Source organism: Lipomyces chichibuensis, assembly GCF_038497645.1.
Source record: "Lipomyces chichibuensis strain CBS 12929 unplaced genomic scaffold V1513scaffold_12, whole genome shotgun sequence".
NCBI lineage: Eukaryota > Fungi > Ascomycota > Lipomycetes > Lipomycetales > Lipomycetaceae > Lipomyces > Lipomyces chichibuensis.
In genome coordinates, this window is record NW_027117464.1 from 267,909 (window position 1) to 289,920 (window position 22,012).

A 22,012-nucleotide genomic window follows, 5' to 3' on the forward strand; every position below is an offset into this window, starting at 1 on the left:
TCGTCGCTGCTTCAATCTTGAAAAAAATGCCATGACGTCGACAGGACGTTGTGCCTTAAAAGACCGATCACGTCAATGCGCAGGAGGTATGATGTCGTCACATTTGGGTTTACACAGTTCGTCGCAATATGTATAGGAATCCATACTATTGCCAACAACCTGCTTACCTCGCCACTGACATTTAATTGTGATCGGACACAGTATTGGATAATTATCGATGGTTTCGCAGAAGTATGTAGTGTTGGATATAGGTATGTAAATCCATGCTGGCTCAAAATGGATTTCTTTGCACTGACCCAGCCATTTCAAAAATTCAGAGGGTACGGTGTGCGCGATTTCATTCGTCAAGGATGTTTTGGTAAATTGATTTCTTATTGGTTTTCCAGTGGCATAATAATGTGTTTTCTTTATTTAGTTCCCGTATTTTCTTAAAGCGCTACCTGACATATTGAGTCTCCATTTTTCATCAAGCCCACCACCAGATTTACAACTATATATTGACGCGTTTCCACCAACAGTGCGCACAAGCTATGACGCCCTCTACACATACATTCGCGACCTTACCATCGCAGACAAAAAAATCCCAGAGTTAAAAGCTTTACAAGGCTACGTCTGGCGCAAGGGCTACGAAGTCGGTGAACTTAAAGCTCCACTATTCCCAGACGTGTACAAAGCCTTGGACATATGGACTGGCGCCAATAGTTTGAAGAAGAGTAAACGTAGCGTGTTTATTTATTCCTCGGGGTCTGTTGATGCGCAGATCCTGTTGTTTACCCATACAGAGCAAGGTGATCTTACGAAAGGCATTAAAGGATACTTTGATACAGTGGAAGCCGGCTTGAAGACAGATCCCGCATCATATGTCAGGATTGCGAACCAAATTGGCGACTACGTGGATCCTAGAGAAATTTTGTTCTTGAGTGATAACGTGAATGGTACGTACCTGCGAAACCACGCCAAGGACGTATTCTAATTTGAACAGAAATTGTTGCAGCGAAAGAGGCTGGATGGGAAGCATACATCCTTGAAAGACCTGGCAATGCACCTCTTTCAGAGGAGGATAGAAAGGCTCATAAAGTAATTCAGAACTTTGAATCATTGATGTAGTGTTCGAACAACTTGTGTCAAAATAGCTGTATACAGCTATTGAGTCAGTGAGTAATTTAATAAGTATCGTCAGGAGCTTTTTGTCTATTGCTACTATCTTAACAACTCCATGGACTCTATTCAGAATCTCTATTAGTAATCCGATTGGGGATGTATAACGTACACATGTCCGGTACAAAAAAAACCTCTAACCTGACACCAAAACTGTACTTGCTTTTTAATACACATTATATAATCCACAAGCGTTTTATAGTAACAAGAGACCTTCATAATTTTAACTCCACTACGCATATCGTAACCCGCCTACGTGTAAGTCTCGATCAATGTATCTCGCATAGACCCCACAATTGCGCCCTGCTGAGCATCCTGGAGCTTGAAAATACTTTCCACGACACTGAGTTCAGGGGCAGTTGTATCCAGTCCAGCTACCGCAAGCCAGTCATTCACAATCATGCCAGCGCCCACGACAGGTGAGCCCCGGTTAATACTGCCGGCGACTAATGGAACCTGCAGCAGCGACGACAACTCATCCTGATCTTGTATCGAAGTCTTGGGGTGGACCAGCCCTCCCTGATTACTTAGCGCGCAGTATGAACCGACTAGCACATTGTCCGCAATAGTTTGCCTGAAAACTTCAACTCCCAGGACATCGGAAATCAATTCCTCAGTTTCTCGCTCAATATCGGGGTGCACCAGTGCGACATAATCGTTACAGCAAATAACATTGCCAAGCGCAGATAACCGTTCTTCCACTCGCTGGATCCGTACACTATCAGGCAGCGAATTTCGGAGATGCTGTAATTCTTGATCTGTAGTAGTAGCCGGGACTAGCAGCCCTCGTCGATTTCTGATCCAAACAAGTTAAATCATAGTCCACTGTAACTATTCGTATCTTACATACCCTGCAGTCAATCGCCCAATAATTCTAGTACCACCGATAGTAGTATGGCAGATTGGGATAACATCCCCAAGTTCAGCTTCCAGAACACTACATTATTGTGTGTTAGCTATCCATTTAGTCGCAGGTTCGACCTATTGAGAAGATTGTACCTGTAAAAGTTCTCTGACGCACCGACGGATACCAAGGAATAAGAATTCGTCAAGGTAGCGAACACACCAATCCTAGAATAAATCTGCGTTAGATGCCATTGCTACGTGAATAATGAGAGAAGCATCACGCATAGAGATCAATGTACGAAATGAGACAGGACGGTAAAACCAGACTTACTCGTTCGAATTCTCAAACTAGAAATATGAATTAGCCCACAAATCACGATAGCGACAAAATAAGAGATTACGCGGCAAAGTCACATACCTGTGCACGAACAGCCATTCCAATTAGAAAACGGGGCAAGTATTGAAAAACGTTGTGAACTTTTATTGAAAACAGTACAGATTCTATAAGCGCAACTCAAAGCAAGTTGCATAAACTCGATGAATATCTTTATAAAATCTGCAAGAAAAAAAGAATGCAAAATCGATCTGGGAATTTAATATGGCACGATGATTCTCAGGGATTTAATAGATCCAACCGAAATTTTTTACCGTGCTCTCTTTGATGTGAGAAGACGTTGCGGCATTTATGGCATATAGCAGACTCATATGTCCCAATAAGTGGGGAAATTATAATGACGTCATAGGACCCGCACAGATCCTATCAAGGTTCCCACGCCATCAATGACACCGACTGCAACGTAAAATTCATTGCTGAATACTGACGGCTCGCCTTCGTTTATTCAGATTAGCTAAGATTATATCAAATCTAAATTCGCTACTTGTTAAGAACGCTATCGCGGCCTTAACTTGGCCCATTAGGCGATGAATTAGAATGTGACAGAGTTGGGTGGTGCTGGTTCATGCATGTTGTATGTGAACAGCTAAATCAATCATCTTGCGTCATCTTGCGTCAAATGCTAATCTAGCACCTGATTAGATTAGTATGAGTCAGCATTAACTTATGGTAAACAGTTTTATGCCGATCACCTTTGTTAAATGACGCTTGCGACAGGAACACTGAAAAAAAAAGGTTTTACTCACCTACAGGCTGGCTGTTCACCCTAAATCTACTTAGTTTATTTAGCTGTGGCTGCAGTGCCCTATTGCACACTGAAATGGAAGTCCCATACTCTTATTCAGCGTTTGGTTGACTCATCGAAGTATTCCAAGCTTATAGTAATTTAGTTTTCCGTAGACTGAAATAGCCGCATATTACCGCTGTGAGCTATGCTTGCGACGTCGGGGTCAAACTATACGATGACTACTCGCCCTACGTTTTGTTTCCATCTTTAGGAAATCATGTATGAAGCACACACCTCAGAAGCGCACAAATAAGTGCACACGGAATCTCATAGAAATTCATTTCGAACTGTAACAGCTCACTAGGGTATATCGTTCTTACGTGGGGCATAATATCCTCTTAACAAATATATCCTCCCCGATAAGGTGTTTGCAACCTGAGCTGCTGCAGTTACTTTACTTTTTGTTCCACATACCCAATTGGTCAAGACATATTGGTCTGCATCTTTCTCACATTCAATAATGCCCGTCAGGAACTATATTCGATGTAACCCAGCCCCCTATTCACGTGGATGGAATAAAACATTTACCGCCATATCAGGCACAATCATGCGGCTTGCAGTTGCATTGGCGTACAAATCCCTTGAAATTGTAATTTGAGCCTCGGACTATGCGGCTGAATTTTGATGCGCACGGACTTCGCAGTAGAACGAAGAACAATATTAACCATGAGAACAATCATAAACGTCCGCGTGCCTCAACGAGCAATCTTCCCACCGTCGAGTAGTAGTATATAATCCGAAGGAGTTTCCCCAGAGTGATGATTTCAAATCGTTTGCTTCTTTAGTTATTAATCTTGATATTAAATCTAGGCTTTCTCTTGTCCCGCGGCAAAAGTACCCAGCAGGCTACCTATTAGGGTTTACTGCGTCACGGCCCTCCATCAATATTATTCATTGTCGAATCTGACAAACAATGGTATGGTGGACCTAACCATGCATGGTTTGTCTGTTTCTCGACGGATGCTAACTCTGCATATAGTGCATCATTTTTTTATCTTGGAATGTATCCTCTGAAGTATGGAGCCCGTATCTACTATCGGTCGAAGTTCTCAACCATATTTACAATCTAATTTTCTTAGAGGAATAGAGACGATGCAGGTGACTGCTTTCCGAAACAATTTCGATGACGCGATGGACATCCATTATTTCTGCTTGAAACGCTTGCCACAGATATAGCGCAATGTAGGCAACTGTCTATATACGACTATGCGTGAGTGTTGAGGCTGCTTAAGCTGCCACGGGGACACCCAGTAGGGACAGGGGCCGTTACGACAGCTGCTTATAGCGCCAGATCGAGTCAAAGCCACGACTCAGATCAGATATGTAAAGATTCGCAGACGTGTACTGCTGCTAACCTCCTTAAATTTCAGAATTCTATTCAGAGATGAAAAGTAAGTTAGGCTCCAGGCGACAATAATTGTCTCAGCCGGAGAACTCAAAGTATTCATTGGCTTTGGTGAATGTGATATGAATTGTTCTGCGCGGCTGGACAGCCCGACGGGCGGCGGCGATCTCGTCGAGCGCAGACAGTTAACAGCATCCCCCGCACCGGAGCGACTCTTAAGGCAGAAAAGATACCTGCAGCCTGAACAGCAATGAGTTTCGATCTGTCACCATCGCCCACGTCTAGTAGAATGGATCCGCTATTACCATCCTAGTGTCTTATCCAGTCGGAGCTACTCTACCAATTGACAAAATCGGGCAGGACAAAACTAGCATTTGGCCTTTATTATGTGTCCAGGAATTTTCAACGACAATGATACTCTGCCCAAATGCAAAGTAATTGCCAAAAAAATAGTTCATTTATATACCTGATCGTCGAATTTGCTACTGGTAGCGAAAGTGTGAGTGCAGTTCAAGGCTGATTTGCGTGCGCCGCGCGAATCACGCGACTTGCCTAATCGGGATCACAATGCATCTTGAGAAGCGTCCCGCGTTTTTGAGCCACGAGGACAACAGCTTAACCCCCCGAATATTATCCACGACTGAGACCGCAGTATCGTTTTGTGGGTCAATTGGGCAGTAGTGAGGTCGGGGGTTGACGCTAAAAGTGGTAGGGGTTGTGCCAGCTGCTCACGATTCAGGTTCACGTTCCCTTGTCCTGTCTGGGACATCGGCTACATCAACCTTTCAAACGGCTGTCTCAGTTTGTGACATCTGGATCCACAAGGACATCATGTGGAGGATCTAGTGCCCACAAATGTCAGTACGAGTAAGGCCGGCTACTTCGTCCTGGGCCACATAATCGCGTACCGCTGAATCGTGTGTCTTTGGCCATGTAATAGCTCCTGCGACTTTTGCTGTACTGTAAAGGGGTTGCCCACGCTGTGCCATGGTAAATTAGTTTTTGCATGTCCCTTGTGTGTTCTCTGATGCATCAAATTATAGATATAGCTTAGCTACTCGCTGTCTTGCTATTCCGTCAGCCAATTGCAGTTTGTATTATTCTGATCTCCCTTTATTCTGTCGGTAATCCTCAAGCTGTATTTGATCCTTGAGAAAATATTCATACATATCCTCATCGGCACAATGATCAACGTTCCGCTGTTCGTCTGCGGGGTATTGTCACTCATATTATCGGCCAGCCCTTTCTTTTGGAACTTTCGGCATCGCAACCTTTCGGCCACGATCTTCGTCATATATGTCATCGTCGCCAATATAACAATCATTATTCAAGCTTCACTGTATGGCGGTCCTGACGTGTCCAAGTACTGGGATGGAAAGGGACTATGCGACATAATTGGCCGACTGCCTCATGTTTGTGGAATGGGAATCATTTGCTCGTTGGCGTCCATGTCTCGGACATTGGCCAGAATATTGTCCAAGAATGTAACACTATCAGTCACTGTTGCTCAAAGACGACGAGAGTTGATAGTCGAACTTCTGATTTGCGTTGGATTCCCCCTTCTGAGCCTTGCAACGTTCTACATTTACCAGCCATTTCGATACGTTCTCCTTCAGCACTCTGGTTGCATCGTCACCTTCGATTATACATGGGCATCATTCTGGCTCTATACCTTCTGGCAGCCTTTCTTCCCGCTCGTCTCGGCTATTTATTCAGGTAGGCGTGTTCTATTTCCTAATCGGAATTGCTATTAATATCAGTCACATTTAGCTATTACAATATACAGATACTTCCAACGTCGGCGGCAATTCCGAGAGGTTCTGCGGTCCAGTCAGTCAGGGTTGACTGTAGCTCGATTTGCTCGATTGTTGTTCTTCTGCATAACAGTGATGTTCGTAGAGTTACCTCTCGCAATTGTGACCCTTGTTACCAACGTGCGACCTGGAATCCACGTTTTCAACTTTAGCAAAACTCATGCCAATTGGAATGCTATTCCTAGGCTCGCGGCATCAGCCACACGCAAGGATTTTTTTTACTTCACCATTGTGTCTGCGCTTTTGTTCGTCTACTTTGGATTTGGTGTCGATGCCCGTCACATGTACCACGACTGGCTCATCCTTCTTGGTTTCGGAAAATTGTTTCCTAACAGCAAATGGCTGGCCAAGCACGATACTTTTTCAGATAGTACTGGTACTCAATCTATCCACTCGACAATGACTTCTGGCACCTGCGCGTCCCGACCTACGAGATTCGACACTTGGGAGACTATGCACGATATTGAGCTCGGTAGCGAGTTTGGCGAAAAATTTGACAGTGTTGATGCTAACTCGGCTTTTGTTATTGGGGGTGTTCAGAATGCGGACGACGCGCGGAGCGAGAGTAGCACGCTCGCCGATGGGCTCGAGCCGCAGTTCCTCGACAAGGCTATTAAAATCAAGTATGAAGTCCGCATTGAGAAATGATTCGAGAGGCAAGATATAATCATGGGAGTGATTGTATTCTGATGATGAGCGAGTGCCTTCTGTACTGTACTTTGGACGGTTGCGTTAAACAAATGGATGTTCTGGATATAATATAATATAATATGGATTTGAGGTTGCGATGGCTTGAATTCATTCTAGTTCGGTACCTGGGGTTATTATTTTTTGGTGTATTATACGGGTAGCTCTACTGAATAATAAAAAGTATGACCTTAATTATCGCAAGAATAGTCATTATGGAGTGGCAATGCCGCTGTAGACGCTAAATCCCAAAATTTAAATTTTGATGGAGTGAAATACGTCGAAGAGTAGACGAAGACCTTCAATCCGGGTGCAGACAGCGGAGAGCATGAATATATTATGCTGGACTTGCGACATTATCGTAAATTTAGTATAGACCTTCGATGGCAATTAAGACATACACTGTATCAGTATATGACTGCCTCTTTACCATAATGGTGGCCGACACAGCCGTGCCAAAGCGCATGTACCACGATCGTATTCATAAGTAGAGATTTGCCATTTTTATTTTTTCGATGTACAGAGTGATGGGACACGATTTATGTCCACTTATATAATCCGCTCTGGATTCTCCACAATATACAAACTAAAATACTGTGTCTTCTGGACCAAAACCGATCATTAACTTAATTCTCGACCTCGGCCTCGGCTTCAGCACTTTCCGGCTGCTCTTCTTTTCGAGGAGATGTCAGTCTCTGAATAGATCCTATAGGATAATTTCTGTTAGCGGCTAGTAGTATGGGGCTGAAATGGTATGATTCAAAACATACGTTGAACCAATTGTAGCGAGCCTACTCTTCGGCCGTCCGCAGTCTCGAAAGGCTGCAAGCTAGCGGATGCCTCGACGTAGATCAAGTTGCTATAAAAGGTCAGATCGAAATGAGCAGATGTGATACATGACACTAACGTACCCCTTTGAAAAGTTGTTCAACAAATAGTCCAGGTATTGATCAAAGCAAACAACATGGTACCACGAGGGTTCAGATTCACGGCCCTGCTTGACAGCAACTGAATATCGGACATATTCGCGTCCGTTGGCGGAGGTCGCCTTCTCTGGGTTGGCACCAAGTCTACCGATGAGCGTGACGCGAGCGAGATCCTTGGCTGCGCTGGTGGACGAGAATGATCGCGCAGAAGCAACAAAAGTACTACTGAGAGTAGAACGAGAAAACATTGATCTGATCATTGCGAACGGTGCCGAAATTATTGATAGAAAATGTGCGTCGAATGATTGTGATTTGATGTCCGGAGTTTGATCGAAAATCTTCCGATTGACTGGTAAGCGCGTCAATTCATCATCTCATTATGGAGTGACTCTAAACAGCAGCTTCGGGACAACACGTCACTCAAACAGTCACGATATCTATCTCGCCAATTACCCGGCAAAAGCCTTTCGAATTACTCAACGCTCGGCTTAAACTTAAATTTTTTACTTTTTTTCCTTCTTTTTTTCTGAAAAGATCTTCACAGATCCAGCGTCACTTTTCACTCCCGCTCTCTATATATCTCGGAACCCTCAATTCTTTGCGACATTCGTCGTACACGTCTGCTTATATGAGATTGTTTACGTTGTTCACTTGCCAGGTTAGTAGAGTGTTATTCCGGAGCTACTAGAGTGGCCCGAGCTTTTATGAAGGTTGGATCCACAGCGACTAACTTTTTCTCACAGGACTACTTATCAGGTACGAAAAATTGTGTATATACTCTTTAGGGTCGTCGTTGCGGAGGACCAAGGCGTTCTGGAATACTAACGTGCAACAAAAAGATCACATTTGGAAGAACTCCCATTTATAAATTATGTTGCCTCGATTCTATCGTCCTCTTTCGTGCGGTTCTCTGCTTAAGCAGAAACCCACCTTGGTCTCGCGGCTAGCTAGTTCCCCCATCTGGTTCCGATATTTCAGCACTCCCGCTCTCGAAAAAGCCACGCTTACTATCAAGGATGGTCCAATTTATGGTGGAAAGTCATTCGGTGCCGACAAGAACATTTCCGGTGAAGCTGTGTTCACAACTTCGTTGGTCGGATATCCAGAGTCCATGACTGACCCATCTTACACCGGCCAGATCTGCAAGTCGCCGAAGGTTGTCGAAATATCACGAACCATTTTGCTAACGAATGTGTAGTGGTCTTCACTCAACCTTTAATTGGAAATTACGGCGTTCCAGGACTGACACGAGATCAGTACAGTCTTCTTCGATATTTTGAGTCATCCAAGATTCAATGCTCTGGAATTGTAGTCGCCGACTTTGCCCAGAAGTATTCTCACTGGACTGCTGTTGAGTCTTTGGGTGACTGGTGCAAGAGGGAGGGCGTTGCTGCTGTAACCGGCGTTGATACTCGAGCCATCGTGACATATCTCAGAGAACAAGGTTCGAGTTTGGCTCAGATTACAATCGGAGACAAGGCAAACACCGGCGGATTTCAGGATCCTGGTGCGATGCATCTTGTTGCTAAGGTCTCGACTAAGCACGCCTATGAAGTTAACCCCGGTCAGGACATTAAGATTGCTGTTGTCGACTGTGGTGTCAAGGAGAATATTCTGAGATGCCTTGTCAGCCTCGGTGCTTCGGTTACTGTATTCCCACACGACTTCCCTATCCAAGATGTCGCGAGCCAGTTTGATGGAATTTTCATTTCCAACGGTCCTGGTGACCCAACGCACTGCGCGACGACTATCTACAACTTGCAGCAGACAATGCACGCGCACTCTCTCCCAATCTTCGGCATTTGCTTGGGCCACCAGCTCCTCGCCTTGGCTGTTGGTGCTAAGACTATTAAGCTAAAGTATGGTAACCGTGCTCACAATATTCCGACCCTGGATCTCACGACCGGTCATTGCCACATCACCTCCCAGAACCACGGATATGCCGTCGATGCCTCGACATTGCCCGCTGACTTCAAGGAGTTCTTCATCAATTTGAATGACCGATCAAATGAAGGCATGTATCACGCTTCGAGACCTATCTTCAGCACTCAATTCCATCCTGAAGCCAAGGGGGGTCCATTGGACTCTTCCTTCCTCTTTGACAAGTTCTTGGAGAATGTGAAGAAGTTCAAGGCTGAGAAGGATCTCGCCAATGTCTCTGCTGCGGCTGCTACTGCGGCCGCCGCCGCTGCAACCGCTTCTACTGCCAGCTTGTAATTTTACACGCAAAGGTTTCTTGGTTTTGCTCCCGGGGGGTTGGAATTTACCCACGCGGCTCGTAACAGATGTGAGACTCAAAAGCAATCGTTCAAATTTGTTTTGTGTTTATTTACTGGGAAATGATTTATTCTTATTTTGTATTCATAGTAAATTCGTTTCGGTTCTGTTATGATTGAAATTATCTTCACCTTTTTTTCCAATGGATTATCTGTGTATGAAACATATCTCTTGCAACAAATGCTATTATTTGACAATGAGCTGTAAGTCCATGTGATATTATGCCGGATACATATACAAACTGGTACACATAAAATTGTAAAAAAAAATGCTATGCCAAAGCGTGCGCCGTCGGTGATGCTTCATTTATTCCCTGCAATAAAGACTGCGGATCTGGGTTTCGTGAGACTGTGTTAGGAGTTATGCCATTTTTCAGCAGAAATTCTTCAGTCGTCGGACCTATCGCAGCAACTTTCGTTATTTCGGTGTTTCTCGCTATAAGTCGAGCAATACTTTCTGCACCAGCAGGCGAGAAAAACACAGTCCACCAAACATCTTTTGCATCGCTCATTAATTCCATAAATTGATCCTCAACACCCTCGATGCCTTTGGAAGTATACACCACGCGTTCAATGCATTCAATTCCATTCTCGCGTAACGTCACAGGTATAATATCTCGTCTGGTTTCGCCCGTGAAGAATACGCATCGTCGGAGGTTCGCGCCAACAATTTGAGAGGCAAGAATCCTGCCATTACCCGCGTCTGCGCCGCCTAATATTTTGCTGAAACCGTGTGACTGGACTAGTGCTGCTGTTGCTGGACCGACAGTGTATACCGGCAGTGAGCCTAAGTATGATCGTGTAGAGACTGTTCATTGCCTGTTAGTCACACAACGGACCAATGCAACACTCTTACAACACAAACCTGATAATTCCAAGAGTACAGAAGCAACAGCCTCAACTGCTCGTTGCGATGTTATAATTAATGCATCTACTGGTGTCTTGTCAGCGTTGGCAGCCAGATCAGTCAGGTACGTCCGCAGGCCCGGTTGGTCGACAAATGTATGCGACAGTATCGGTAGGAAACACGAGTCATAGCAGCTCGATTTTGCCGTTATTGCATATTTATCACTATCAACATCTGGATTTGGATTTTTCAGAAATATAATTTTCGGCATTGACGCGATAATATGATTCGGTATTTGGCCCAACTAATGCCGTCGAAATAAAAGTCGGTTAGGGCAGCCCAAGCGGAGTACCCTTGACCTCGATCAGACCGGGTAAGTTGGCTGCATGAAATTTCTGGGGTGGCAGCCAAGGCGCCGCATGCAATCGGTGTCGTCTTCGTCTTTCAAATAAACGGACATCGGGATATATTGAAAGGCAACTACAGCGAGTCTTTGAAGCGGAATTGGGTAGAAATTCATACTCTCGAATATCACGTAATCCTTTGTCGCTGCACGCTGTATTGATTCGTGACTTAGGTCCCTGTTAGCGTCGCGCTAGCGAATATTACCTAGCCACTGCCAACATGCTGAATTCCATACTGTCGACGGCAACAAACCTACTAAGTACGTTCAACTAGCTGTTAACTGTCCGAGCGCTAATTAGTATTTTAGGCCGAAGAGAGAGTGACGCGGATTTCGAAGGCTCGCCAGATGGTACGGTGCTCCACGTCGAAAGATGCAGTTGATCTTAGTGGTACTGACGTGTTTGCTCTATAGACGAACTAAATAATCCTAGTCAGCAAGAATTGTACTCATCATGGGCTCTTTTCATTTTGATTGTCCTTCTCATTGGCTCTTTATGGACTAGTTATTACTTGCAAGTCCGTAAGATCCAAGCGGTGCACGAGACCGTCGTATCGATCTTTGCAGGTAAATACATACGGGCCTCGAACCCGACAATATTGGAGGACGATCTGACTCTATTAACGGTGAATAGGCATGATTGTTGGCTTAGCAATCCGAATCTTGCCCGGCCATTATATTCAGGATACAGTTTCGTTCAAATCTTCATACTTCTTCAATATGCTTCTACCGCCTATCATTCTCAATTGTGGCTACGAGTTACACCAGGTACGGTCAGCTATATATTTTTGGTTGCTTAATTGTGTGCTAATACAGCAAAGGCGAACTTTTTCCGAAATATCGGCCCTATTCTTACATTCGCTTTCGCCGGAACATTCATATCTGCAGTCGTACTGGGAATCATTATTTATATCTGGGCTTTTCTTGGTCTCGAGGGCTTGAATATTCCGTTCGTTGCGGCTCTTGGATTCGGCGCCACATTGTCTGCGACTGATCCCGTCACAATTTTATCGATTTTCAATACATACAAAGTCGATCCAAAATTATATACAATTATTTTCGGCGAGAGTATTCTTAATGATGCCGTTTCTATCGTCATGTTTGAGTAAGTTATACAGTAGTTTACTCTTTTTTTGTCTAACGATATAGGACTACGCAAAAGCTCCACGGCGAATCGGCTGGTATCAGTGGCTTGTTCAAGGGCATCGGTATCTTCTTGATGACGTTTACAATTTCGCTCCTGATTGGCGCGATTGTCGGTGTCATGACAGCTCTTGTTCTGAAGCACTCGCGTATCCGCCTATTTCCATCCATCGAGACATGCCTTATTCTGCTATTTGCCTATGCCTCATATTTTTTCTCCAACGGATGCCACATGTCCGGCATTGTATCGCTACTTTTTTGCGGCATTACTTTGAAACATTATGCCCACTACAATATGTCGAAGAGGACCCAGATCGCGACGAAGTTCATGTTCCAGACACTGGCTCAATTGTCCGAGAATTTTATATTTATATATCTGGGACTCTCTCTTTTCACTGAAGTCGAACTGGTTTACAAACCACTTTTAATTGTGGTCACAGCTGTGAGTTGTCGTCCAAGTATTATATAAGTCGGCGTTATTGACTTATATTGTAGTTTGGAATTTGCGTGTCACGATGGGCATCCGTATTCCCTCTATCAAAGCTTATCAACTTCGTGCATGGAGCTCGAGCGAGGGCGTACGGGCGAACCGTTCCCGAAGAACTTCCTGACCAGTATCAAATTATGTTATTCTGGGCCGGTCTTCGGGGAGCAGTCGGCGTTGCTCTTGCGGCCGGTTTGGAAGGCGAACACGCAAACGCTCTACGCGCTACGATTCTAATTGTTGTGGTATTAACGGTTATTGTGTTCGGAGGTACGACCTCAAGTATGCTTGAGATTCTTGGGATCCAGACCGGAGTTGAGACGGATGATAACGAGAACGATATTGAACTCGACATGGAATTCGGCATTGGTGCCAATCACAAAGGACAAAGTCAAGTGCAGTATTCCCCATATGCGGAGAACAATCAAAATCAACGGAGAGCTAGCTCAATATCGCAGTCTGTGAATGATCTGGCGTCGCAAATAAGTCGGCGGTCTCCAGAGGCCTCTCAAAGTACTCTGTCTCTGCAAGAATTAAATTCTTATTCGCGCCGATCAGTATCGGAGTCGAGCGATCATGCGGCTTTAGAAAGTGGTAGCAAGGCACACTCGACACCTTCGATTTCACGAACGGCGTCGACGAATCAGTCAGCAACAGGAAGTAATGCGGCGTTATCAAATTCCAATTCCAGTGCGACTACCCCTCTTGGTGGATTTCCTGGTCTATTGGCGCGCACGACAGAAGACCACGCGCGGTGGTTCCAAGATTTTGACGAACATGTAGGTTAAATCATTCGCCGTTAGTTTCACGGATCTATATAGTAATCGTGTTCGTTTTTTCTAGGTTCTCAAGCCAGTTCTATTGGATACATCCTCACATAACGATTCGTCCAGTGACTTGTCGTTACCAACGTCTCAAAGGACGTCATCACCACAACCATCAGCGAGCGCGTCAAAACTGGACGTATCTGGCACGAAATAATTTTGATTCTGTAAATACAATATTCATCTAGTAAGTTATGTAGAAAAACTTTTTTTGGATCGGCATGATTTCTGGTAGGTAACGAGTAGAGATCCGCAGTACTCTGTCGCTTTGGATTCAGTTTGGATGGATGGCATTGGCGGGGTTGTATCCGTTGCGTCAACTAGTGGATAAGATTGGGCGGGGGGTCTCCGTCTCTTGTATATTTATATTATTAATTGATTTAACTTAGATCAAGTATCATTACGCTGTCAGTAAATCAGTATTAGGGTTTATTGTATTGTTGGAGCCTTGCCAATAGAGTACTATGTCGAATCTGTCCATTGAGTTACGTAATCTTTGAATTCCAAAATATCCAGGGAGAAACCGACTCCGGATATCTAGATTTTTGATGAGAAGTATTCTTCGGGTTTCCTGTGGCCTCAGCCGAGGAGCCGAAGTTGTAGCTGTCGCGGCCGCTACGAATTCCCCTTACCCCGAGATTGGAGTGTGCCTTTGACTGGGACCGCTAACAGGCTGAGGTGACAGCTGTGAATGGCGGCCAAGCTCATGAGCACTCTTACAGACGTTTCTTATGAAATCTATGTTGTGAATCTGGCCATAAAACGGCAAAGAACTCGAAACAAAGACCTATAATAGCGGGCCGAAGCGAGTTGGCTTCAAGTGCTTTGTTTGGTTTCGTTTAGTTCATCATAGTGGGCGGGTTGGCCGAGTGGTCTAAGGCGGCAGACTTAAGAATCTTGAGTTCAACCACTCATTTGACGAAATCTGCTGAACGTAAGTTCGCGCGAGTTCGAACCTCGCACCCGTCAAAACTTGAAAAATTAATTTTTTGTTGCAGTCATATTACTATAATCGATGGTGTTAAAATTTGCGAAGTGAATTGGACATAATTTTTTTTAAAAATGATGTACGGTGGTGGATATGCAATGGTTACATCGTATTGGATTAATTGTTTCCGATGGTATTGTAGTAGCGATCATCCAAGCCATGATATATGACATGCACAAACAAGCCATATTCCTCAGTTCTTTAAGCCTTCGCATTTACTCGGTGGGGCCTTTTTCGCGGATGTATTGATCCACTAGCAATTACTGCAAAGCTACTGCTCTTAAATGAGACAATCTGTCGTTATTGTGTATATCTGATTCCAAACTCCGGCATTTCCAATCAACAAATTCCCGTAATGTACATCTCAGAGTCTTATCATTCCACTCATACCAAATTCACGAACTATATTTGTCGCCTGGGAGTAGAGGTGATATCCCCCATAGACTTTTGCTCAGCAGAGGAAGTAGCACCCAGCCCATGCGCGGGCGTCTGCGCTACTCTGTCCGGTTGATGGTACAAGACAACTAAATATCTGTTCTGGAAATTAAACCCGGATAATTTGTCACATGCCATTTTGGCGTCCTGGATGTCGTCGTAGACAACAAATGCCGTACCACGAGTGTTCTGTGCATTTCCGAGCCGAATTTGTCTTTTTTTCCTCAGTTAGCCACATGATTCGCTAGTAAATATAATATGGAATTAGACAAGATGGTTGTACCTTATTGATCCAAACTTGCCGAATAGGTCGTAAAGCTCTTCCGACGTAACGCTATATGAGAGATTCTTGACGTAGAGGATCCTGTTGATCTCTGACTGAAGTTTCTGGCACACTGTCAGGATATTCTCCACACTCAGATTTATTGTTACTTACTCGACTACTAGTGCTCATTGCAAGGACATGCGATCCGGTTGGTAACAAATGCAGTCAGTCGGATTTCAGATAAAAATCCAACTATTAGCAATTGGCTGTCGCTTGTCGCAAAGCTTTAGTTAGTGACAGCGCAAAACAAAACCCTTAACCGTTGTGGAGAACACGTGTGCGACCTTCACCTTTTGGGACAACTTGACCCCCGAACACGTTGCCTCAATCTCGGAACCGAAGCGACCACAATCAGCACGAGATCAGCCAGATCGAGCCAAGAACTACGACAGATCGCAGTCAGGCACGGCAATTGCACGCACCGGACTATTTAATTTAAATATGCCACCACGACGACGGTTGAACACGTTCGACGCCTTCACAAAGACCGTCGAGGACGCGCGGGTGCGCACGACTTCTGGCGGTGTCGTTACCATCGTCGCGACTGTCGTCATAGTGCTGCTGATTGTTTCAGAATGGTCAGACTACAGACGGATAGTCAATCGGCCAGAGCTGATAGTCGACAAGACCAGAGGTGAGCGTGCAATTTGCAAACTGATGATCCAGAGTAATCAGCGGTTAATGATACTCTTGCAGGCGAACGGATGAATATCAACCTCAACATTACATTCCCGCAAGTTCCATGTGAGATATTGACACTCGACGTTATGGACGTGTCCGGCGAGCAGCAGACGGAAATTACCCACGGAATCGTCAAGACCAGGCTCAATGATGATGGCAGCGTTATCTCTACCGAATTGCTTGCACTTCATTCCTCGGGCGACAATGCTCACCATCTCGATGAAAGCTACTGCGGTCCTTGCTACGGTGCGGTTCCAAAGGAGGAGGAAGGCAAACGGTGTTGCAACACTTGCGACGATGTCCGAAACGCGTACCAGGAAGTCGGCTGGGCTTTCGGCGATGGCCATGGCGTCGATCAATGCGAGCGAGAAAATTACCCCGAGAAGATCAAGGAAATGGCGCATGAAGGCTGTAATATTGCAGGTACACTGTCAGTCAATAAGGTTGTCGGAAACTTCCACTTTGCTCCGGGAAAATCTTACTCTTCACCAAATGCGCACCTTCATGATCTGAACATCTATGAGACGTCCCCAGTGCGGCATACGTTCACTCACAATATCCACCACCTATCTTTCGGCCCACACCACCATACAGTCAGTAATCCACTTGACGGCGCGGTCAAGAAAACAGACGAGCGCCATTTCAATTACATGTATTTCATCAAAGTTGTCTCATCGCGATTTGAACGGATAGGCGAATCGCCGCTTGAGACAAACCAGTACTCTGTCACGTCGCACGAGCGTGCCATTCGAGGAGGACGAGATGACGACCACCCGAACACAATGCACGCCCGTGGCGGTATTCCTGGTGTTTTCTTTTCCTATGACATCTCGCCAATGAAGGTTATCAACAGAGAAGAGAGGTTTGTCGTCGTGAGTTGGCATGGTCATTCTTACCTGGCTAACATTATAACAGATCAAAATCGTTTGGATCGTTCTTGATTGGCGTTTGTGCAGTTGTTGGAGGCGTGTTGGCTGTGGCCTCAGTCATCGATAGAGGCGTCTGGGAAGCAGACAAGGCATTGAGTAGAAAAAAGGCAGTTTAAAGATTTTGTTGTTCGACAATATTTTTGTTGGAAAGGATTCGTAATACGCACTGGAAATCAATTTTGCTGTTTCCTTGATTGAATATTTTAACTAAAAAGTTTTGAAGGTTTATGGTGATATAGGAATCGACAATAGAACTTAAATGTGATCACGCTAATTGTTCTTCGAGTACAGGTTGCGAGCGTTGGCAAACTTCTTTCTCGATGATCAGACCATATTCCTCAAATCCTCCTCAAAAACAACACGAAACCTATCAAAATTGCTGCAGAGCACCCTGAATCATCAGAAGTACTCTATCGATATCCGCCCTATGCTTTGGGTCTACAGTAAGACATGCACGGATAACATCTTTGGTGCCGTCACTGTACTTCGGCGACTCTGGGAATCGGTACTGTCCGTTGATAATGGCTAGACTGAGACTAGCGCCTGACTCTGATGACTGCAGCTCAAATGGAGACGAGCAATATAGTAAAGCAAAGTAAGTACAGCCAAGACTCCAAATGTCGACACCTTCGTCGAGAAGAGAGTTTGTCTTGACATCGAATAATTCTGGTGCTCTGTACGAGATCGTGCAGTATTCTGCCGCATAGTCCTGTAACTCCAATGCCTGCTGTCGTGATGCGACTTCTATTCTAGCCCTAGTGCAACTGCCCAGATCCATCAGCACTGGCACGCCAGTCTGCGAGAGCATAATATTCGCAGGCTTAATATCACGGTGCGAATACGGCACGACGGCACTTCCTGACGGCGACAAATTCGAAAAACTCGTCGTTAGTGCGACCCCCTCGTCGTCCATTAATGGCTGCGATTCTCTCTCCAACTCAAGCGTGTTATTGCCGGCACGCCTCGCATTCAGCCCTGAGTCTTCACCTACGCGATGTTGGTGCATCACTCTCACTCCCTGCGCAATCTCAAGGAACAACTGCAACGCCTCGCGTTCGTCGTAGTGGGCATGGTTTATTAAATTCGCATTAATCGTGTCCTGCAAGTTTCCTCTCCGGAAATAGGGAAGAAGGATGTACACCGTCTTAGATCCGTCGCGTTCCTGCACAACGTTGGAGTCCTACGCGTCGTCGTCAGCACACCACTTCTCACGCAATCTGCCGTCAACATGAAAGAAATCACCCACAATCATGTTTATTATATGCTCGTCATTGAATATCTTGTAACTGTCAATTTCCTTTATGGCATGCTGAAGACTTTCCGCACCGAACGGGCATCTTATCTTTTTGAGAGCGAAGTACTCGCCATTCGATGCCTGTACGAGATAGACATAAGAGAAGCCACCCTGGTTATTTAACATATCAGTCACTCCATATCGATTGTAACTATTTCGTGAGTAAAGAGATCGTTACCTCGCCCAATAACCGCTGGATCTTGTAACTACGGTTGTTTATATGTAGCGACGGCGTAGGAAAACAGTTGATGCAAGTATTGAATGTGTACGCGAAGTCAAGGATATAGTGCGCTAACGACATCTATTGTAATATATATTGCAACGCTGACTTCCCAAGTCCGAATAAGATGTTGTGGTTTATAACTGGGAGGTTGTGGATCCGAAATTCAAAGTGGCTGAGATGCAGTTTCTAAAGATGACCCGAGGGGCCTCGGAAACGTGCATGCGGCTCGAAGTACCAGTGTGGCCACAGTCGATGTGAGTGTAAATCATGTAAGAATAGCCAAATTCTTTATAAATTCGTTTATAAATAATATACTACAAAGATAGCAAACATTCCAATTTCCCGGTTTCATCGCGTTTGTCTCCTCGTCACATATTTGCCTCGGTCATACAGTCCCTCATTACTGCAGATTTTTGTCAATCTGGCCAGACCTTATTTTGCAAAGTGCAAGTCAAAGTTCATCCATTTCCGCATTACAACCTGCGGCACCGATAGTCCTGGGTCACCATACGTAAATGGCTTGAAGAACCAGTACACTCCAAATATCAAGCCAACAATAACTCCCGATATCGCGTAGCTGATTAAAGACGAAGGTGGGTACATTGTCGGTGGGGCCTGGAGCTGGACGGTTGACTCCACAGCCTGACCGTTCTTTCCTGCTGCCTTCTTTGGTGCTGGAGTAGGGACTTGGTATGCGACAGGGAAGATACCAGGATTACCATAAAAAAAATCCAGGAGGGCACCCGCTACCAACGCGGACGCTAGATGAGCTGGAAGATAATGGTGTAAGAACAGCTGCCGACCCATAATGTAGAAGGGGAAGTAGTGGGCGGCCCACGCTAGAAGAAAAAATCCGGCAGAGTTGTACAGCCTTGTTCGGACATTCTCCGCCAGGACGTAGTAGCGCCGTCGACGGGTGAGCTGGTCGGCGACAAACACACCCGACAACACTGCGAGACAGCTGGTTGCGAACCACCATCCAAGAGGATTTCCGACAAGATATATTTGCGAGCGAGAGTCATTCTGCGTCCAGAAGGATACGCCACGTAGCATAAACGGCCATTCTGGCGGTAAGGACGAATATGGATGGGACGAAGTCAACGCATTGTTGTGTCTGAACATGGCAATCTGAAGCTCAAGCCATTTCTTCATGAATGGAAGCCGCTTGACTTTTTTCTTCTCGACCTTCACTCGATCATCTTTAAGATCGACAATTTCGTCCACCAGCCACGTGTTGGATACTTGCTGGGTATTCTTGTTACCGTTGACTTCCTGCTGCTTGTAGCCCCAGTCTGGAAGAGGCTTGCTGTGCGTCCACATGGCAACCTTCGTAGGATAATGAATAAGCTTGAAAAGACCCCCCTTCGTACGGAACTGCTCCTTCTTGCCGTTATTGAGACGAATTTCAAAGAGCGTGTCATTGTGGCGAGGGCCACTAGCGTCATCCTGGTTGACAGTTGTAAACTCCTGATTAGTAGGGTAGTAGGGCGAAGCAACATCATGAGTGAGTAGATATGTTCCTGTGACAGGGTGGAACAATTGTACAATATCGCCGCCATTGACAGGGTGACCAAACATGTCATTCTCAGGAAACCCAACAGCAGGCAGAATAACCCAGTTGTTGTTCGCGTCCTTGTGCGGATAGCCAGTAACCTGCTGCCCTTGAGACGAAATACGCCCATCGTCATAACGCAGCGGATATCGGTCCAGATGCGAGTGCAAGTAGGCCCCAGTATCTTTATGTTTTATTGCGATTGTGTCGTAGTAGTTGATTGGCTTGGCCAGTAGCGCCAACTCATTGTCGCCCAACGTCTCCTGGAACTCAGGAGACATGAAATCATCACCAGGACCGGACCTGTTGAGCACCCAGAAATGAACCTGGAAGAAGAAGAGGTATATCATGAACGGCATGGCAATGAGAGCAAATGCCCGGGCAAAGAAATGTTCGGCGAATTTTTTCTACCCTCGTTAGATGACTGTAGCTACATAGTTACAAATACGATACACCCACCAGAGAAAGGCCGTTGTCGATGTCAAGTAAATTCCAGAGATCAATGCTAACTGCAAGACCAATGGTGAAGAAGGTGAAGACGCCAACGTACTTAGTACTGATAGTGCAAGCAAGCGACAGTCCAGTTAGAAGAAGCCACTTCCACCACTTTCTGCTAAACGAGCAGTTTCGATATCGCACGAATTTAACATAGCTGTACAGCGCGCAGCTCATGGAGAATATGAGAGTTGCGTCAAGGAGGATAAATCGCGTCTGCGTGATGTGACCGTTGTCAAACAATACCAATGCTGTAGAAACCAGACACGCCGCTAAACTGTATCCGCTATGCTTCATAGTGAGAAATACAATCGGGACGGTCAATGATCCGAGGAGAGCAGGTAAAGCTCTGTACGCGAGGTATGGCACTTTATTTTGAGTATATCCATCACCGATGTTCTCGAAAAGGAATGCACCATCGTAACCAACTAGCCAACCCACAAGAGCAAACAGTAACTTTCCAAATGGGGGATGAACGTCGAAGAAGTACGTTCGTTGAAGGTACTACAATCCGCTTAGCCAGATCAATAGCAAAAGCATCAATCATGGATACTTACATAGCTAGCGAACTTGCCGAAGTGGACCTCATCAAACCTACCACGTCCATGAGCGTCGGGCCGTCCATAGATATCCGAATTACGATAGAAATACTTACACGACTTGATCTGGGTGATTGAGTAGGTAAAATCGGGTTAAGAAGCTTAGTAAAGTGATCATGAAGAGCGCGACGTTGTAATTGATTTGTTGCCTCCTGGACTCGGCAGGGGTCAATGGCTTAGCCACCAGATAGATTGGACCATTGCAATTGTCAACTTCATCAGCCTTTATGGCAGGAGCAGGTACCGGGGACGATGAAATGCCAGTCGCAGACGCGCTGGCTTGCAGCTTAGCTTTCTTTCCCCCCTTTTCGGGCGGGGAGTTTTTTGGAGACATGGTCAATCGTGCTGTTGTCGTAGAATAAGCAATTGACTAACTGGCACGCTGATCGCGAAGCTATTTGCCGGTTATTGGTCCTGTCCAAGCAGATCAGAGTTGCCCAACGAGTTATACTTAGACCTGCGTTCGGGAATTGGTCTACTAATTCCCAGGGGCCTACAAAAACGTCATAGACACCTAACCCTGAGACGCCTAGTTTCCCTTGAAGCAAACTAATTTG

The 22,012-nt window shown here is 45.4% G+C and overlaps 11 protein-coding genes and 1 non-coding gene across 12 annotated transcripts; 6 read left to right on the plus strand and 6 right to left on the minus strand.

Moving 5' to 3' along the window:
• The first annotated feature begins 57 nt into the window (after window positions 1-57).
• V1513DRAFT_443393 (HAD-like domain-containing protein) lies at window positions 58-1,257 on the plus strand. The gene is made up of 4 exons (XM_066897799.1): window positions 58-251; window positions 318-358; window positions 416-935; window positions 983-1,257. The coding sequence occupies exons 1-4, from the start codon at window positions 218-220 to the stop codon at window positions 1,105-1,107; spliced, it is 720 nt and encodes a 239-aa protein (XP_066754063.1). The 5' UTR covers window positions 58-217; the 3' UTR covers window positions 1,108-1,257.
• V1513DRAFT_443398 (uncharacterized protein) lies at window positions 1,163-2,635 on the minus strand. The gene is made up of 5 exons (XM_066897800.1): window positions 2,423-2,635; window positions 2,336-2,352; window positions 2,158-2,229; window positions 2,009-2,095; window positions 1,163-1,954 (listed from the first exon to the last, which is right to left on the minus strand). The coding sequence occupies exons 1-5, from the start codon at window positions 2,438-2,440 to the stop codon at window positions 1,411-1,413; spliced, it is 738 nt and encodes a 245-aa protein (XP_066754064.1). The 5' UTR covers window positions 2,441-2,635; the 3' UTR covers window positions 1,163-1,410.
• Window positions 2,636-5,714: 3,079 nt separating this feature from the next.
• Window positions 5,715-6,992, plus strand: V1513DRAFT_378225 (pheromone A receptor-domain-containing protein; the record flags this gene model as incomplete). Its single annotated transcript, XM_066894974.1, has 2 exons — window positions 5,715-6,246; window positions 6,301-6,992. 2 exons carry the CDS (start codon window positions 5,715-5,717, stop codon window positions 6,990-6,992), a joined length of 1,224 nt encoding a protein of 407 aa, XP_066754065.1.
• Window positions 6,993-7,177: 185 nt separating this feature from the next.
• Window positions 7,178-8,343, minus strand: V1513DRAFT_443406 (uncharacterized protein). The gene is made up of 3 exons (XM_066897801.1): window positions 7,943-8,343; window positions 7,802-7,890; window positions 7,178-7,737 (listed from the first exon to the last, which is right to left on the minus strand). The coding sequence occupies exons 1-3, from the start codon at window positions 8,215-8,217 to the stop codon at window positions 7,658-7,660; spliced, it is 444 nt and encodes a 147-aa protein (XP_066754066.1). The 5' UTR covers window positions 8,218-8,343; the 3' UTR covers window positions 7,178-7,657.
• A 153-nt stretch (window positions 8,344-8,496) lies between these two features.
• On the plus strand, window positions 8,497-10,434 carry V1513DRAFT_443408 (class I glutamine amidotransferase-like protein). The gene is made up of 4 exons (XM_066897802.1): window positions 8,497-8,615; window positions 8,701-8,713; window positions 8,797-9,099; window positions 9,156-10,434. The coding sequence occupies exons 3-4, from the start codon at window positions 8,829-8,831 to the stop codon at window positions 10,172-10,174; spliced, it is 1,290 nt and encodes a 429-aa protein (XP_066754067.1). The 5' UTR covers window positions 8,497-8,615; window positions 8,701-8,713; window positions 8,797-8,828; the 3' UTR covers window positions 10,175-10,434.
• On the minus strand, window positions 10,313-11,386 carry V1513DRAFT_413790 (tetrapyrrole biosynthesis, uroporphyrinogen III synthase). The gene is made up of 2 exons (XM_066895778.1): window positions 11,099-11,386; window positions 10,313-11,041 (listed from the first exon to the last, which is right to left on the minus strand). Exons 1-2 carry the CDS (start codon window positions 11,349-11,351, stop codon window positions 10,506-10,508), a joined length of 789 nt encoding a protein of 262 aa, XP_066754068.1. The 5' UTR covers window positions 11,352-11,386; the 3' UTR covers window positions 10,313-10,505.
• Window positions 11,387-11,529: 143 nt separating this feature from the next.
• V1513DRAFT_478876 (Sodium/hydrogen exchanger family-domain-containing protein) lies at window positions 11,530-14,410 on the plus strand. Its single transcript, XM_066900286.1, has 8 exons — window positions 11,530-11,744; window positions 11,793-11,834; window positions 11,898-12,050; window positions 12,118-12,251; window positions 12,305-12,588; window positions 12,633-13,068; window positions 13,122-13,889; window positions 13,954-14,410. Exons 1-8 carry the CDS (start codon window positions 11,705-11,707, stop codon window positions 14,089-14,091), a joined length of 1,995 nt encoding a protein of 664 aa, XP_066754069.1. The 5' UTR covers window positions 11,530-11,704; the 3' UTR covers window positions 14,092-14,410.
• A 379-nt stretch (window positions 14,411-14,789) lies between these two features.
• Window positions 14,790-14,903, plus strand: V1513DRAFT_t48. Its single transcript has one exon. It is a non-coding gene; the product is annotated as a tRNA-Leu (tRNA).
• An 80-nt stretch (window positions 14,904-14,983) lies between these two features.
• On the minus strand, window positions 14,984-15,969 carry V1513DRAFT_443421 (pre-mRNA branch site protein p14). Its single transcript, XM_066897803.1, has 3 exons — window positions 15,794-15,969; window positions 15,641-15,744; window positions 14,984-15,571 (listed from the first exon to the last, which is right to left on the minus strand). Exons 1-3 carry the CDS (start codon window positions 15,809-15,811, stop codon window positions 15,325-15,327), a joined length of 369 nt encoding a protein of 122 aa, XP_066754070.1. The 5' UTR covers window positions 15,812-15,969; the 3' UTR covers window positions 14,984-15,324.
• V1513DRAFT_398874 (endoplasmic reticulum vesicle transporter-domain-containing protein) lies at window positions 15,943-17,563 on the plus strand. Its single transcript, XM_066895445.1, has 3 exons — window positions 15,943-16,316; window positions 16,379-17,225; window positions 17,279-17,563. Exons 1-3 carry the CDS (start codon window positions 16,124-16,126, stop codon window positions 17,406-17,408), a joined length of 1,170 nt encoding a protein of 389 aa, XP_066754071.1. The 5' UTR covers window positions 15,943-16,123; the 3' UTR covers window positions 17,409-17,563.
• On the minus strand, window positions 17,481-19,086 carry V1513DRAFT_398879 (kinase-like domain-containing protein). Its single transcript, XM_066895446.1, has 3 exons — window positions 18,765-19,086; window positions 18,539-18,697; window positions 17,481-18,472 (listed from the first exon to the last, which is right to left on the minus strand). The coding sequence occupies exons 1-3, from the start codon at window positions 18,885-18,887 to the stop codon at window positions 17,663-17,665; spliced, it is 1,092 nt and encodes a 363-aa protein (XP_066754072.1). The 5' UTR covers window positions 18,888-19,086; the 3' UTR covers window positions 17,481-17,662.
• On the minus strand, window positions 19,087-21,911 carry V1513DRAFT_464000 (Dolichyl-phosphate-mannose-protein mannosyltransferase-domain-containing protein). The gene is made up of 4 exons (XM_066899988.1): window positions 21,512-21,911; window positions 21,414-21,450; window positions 20,821-21,360; window positions 19,087-20,768 (listed from the first exon to the last, which is right to left on the minus strand). The coding sequence occupies exons 1-4, from the start codon at window positions 21,787-21,789 to the stop codon at window positions 19,242-19,244; spliced, it is 2,382 nt and encodes a 793-aa protein (XP_066754073.1). The 5' UTR covers window positions 21,790-21,911; the 3' UTR covers window positions 19,087-19,241.
• Window positions 21,912-22,012: the final 101 nt, after the last annotated feature.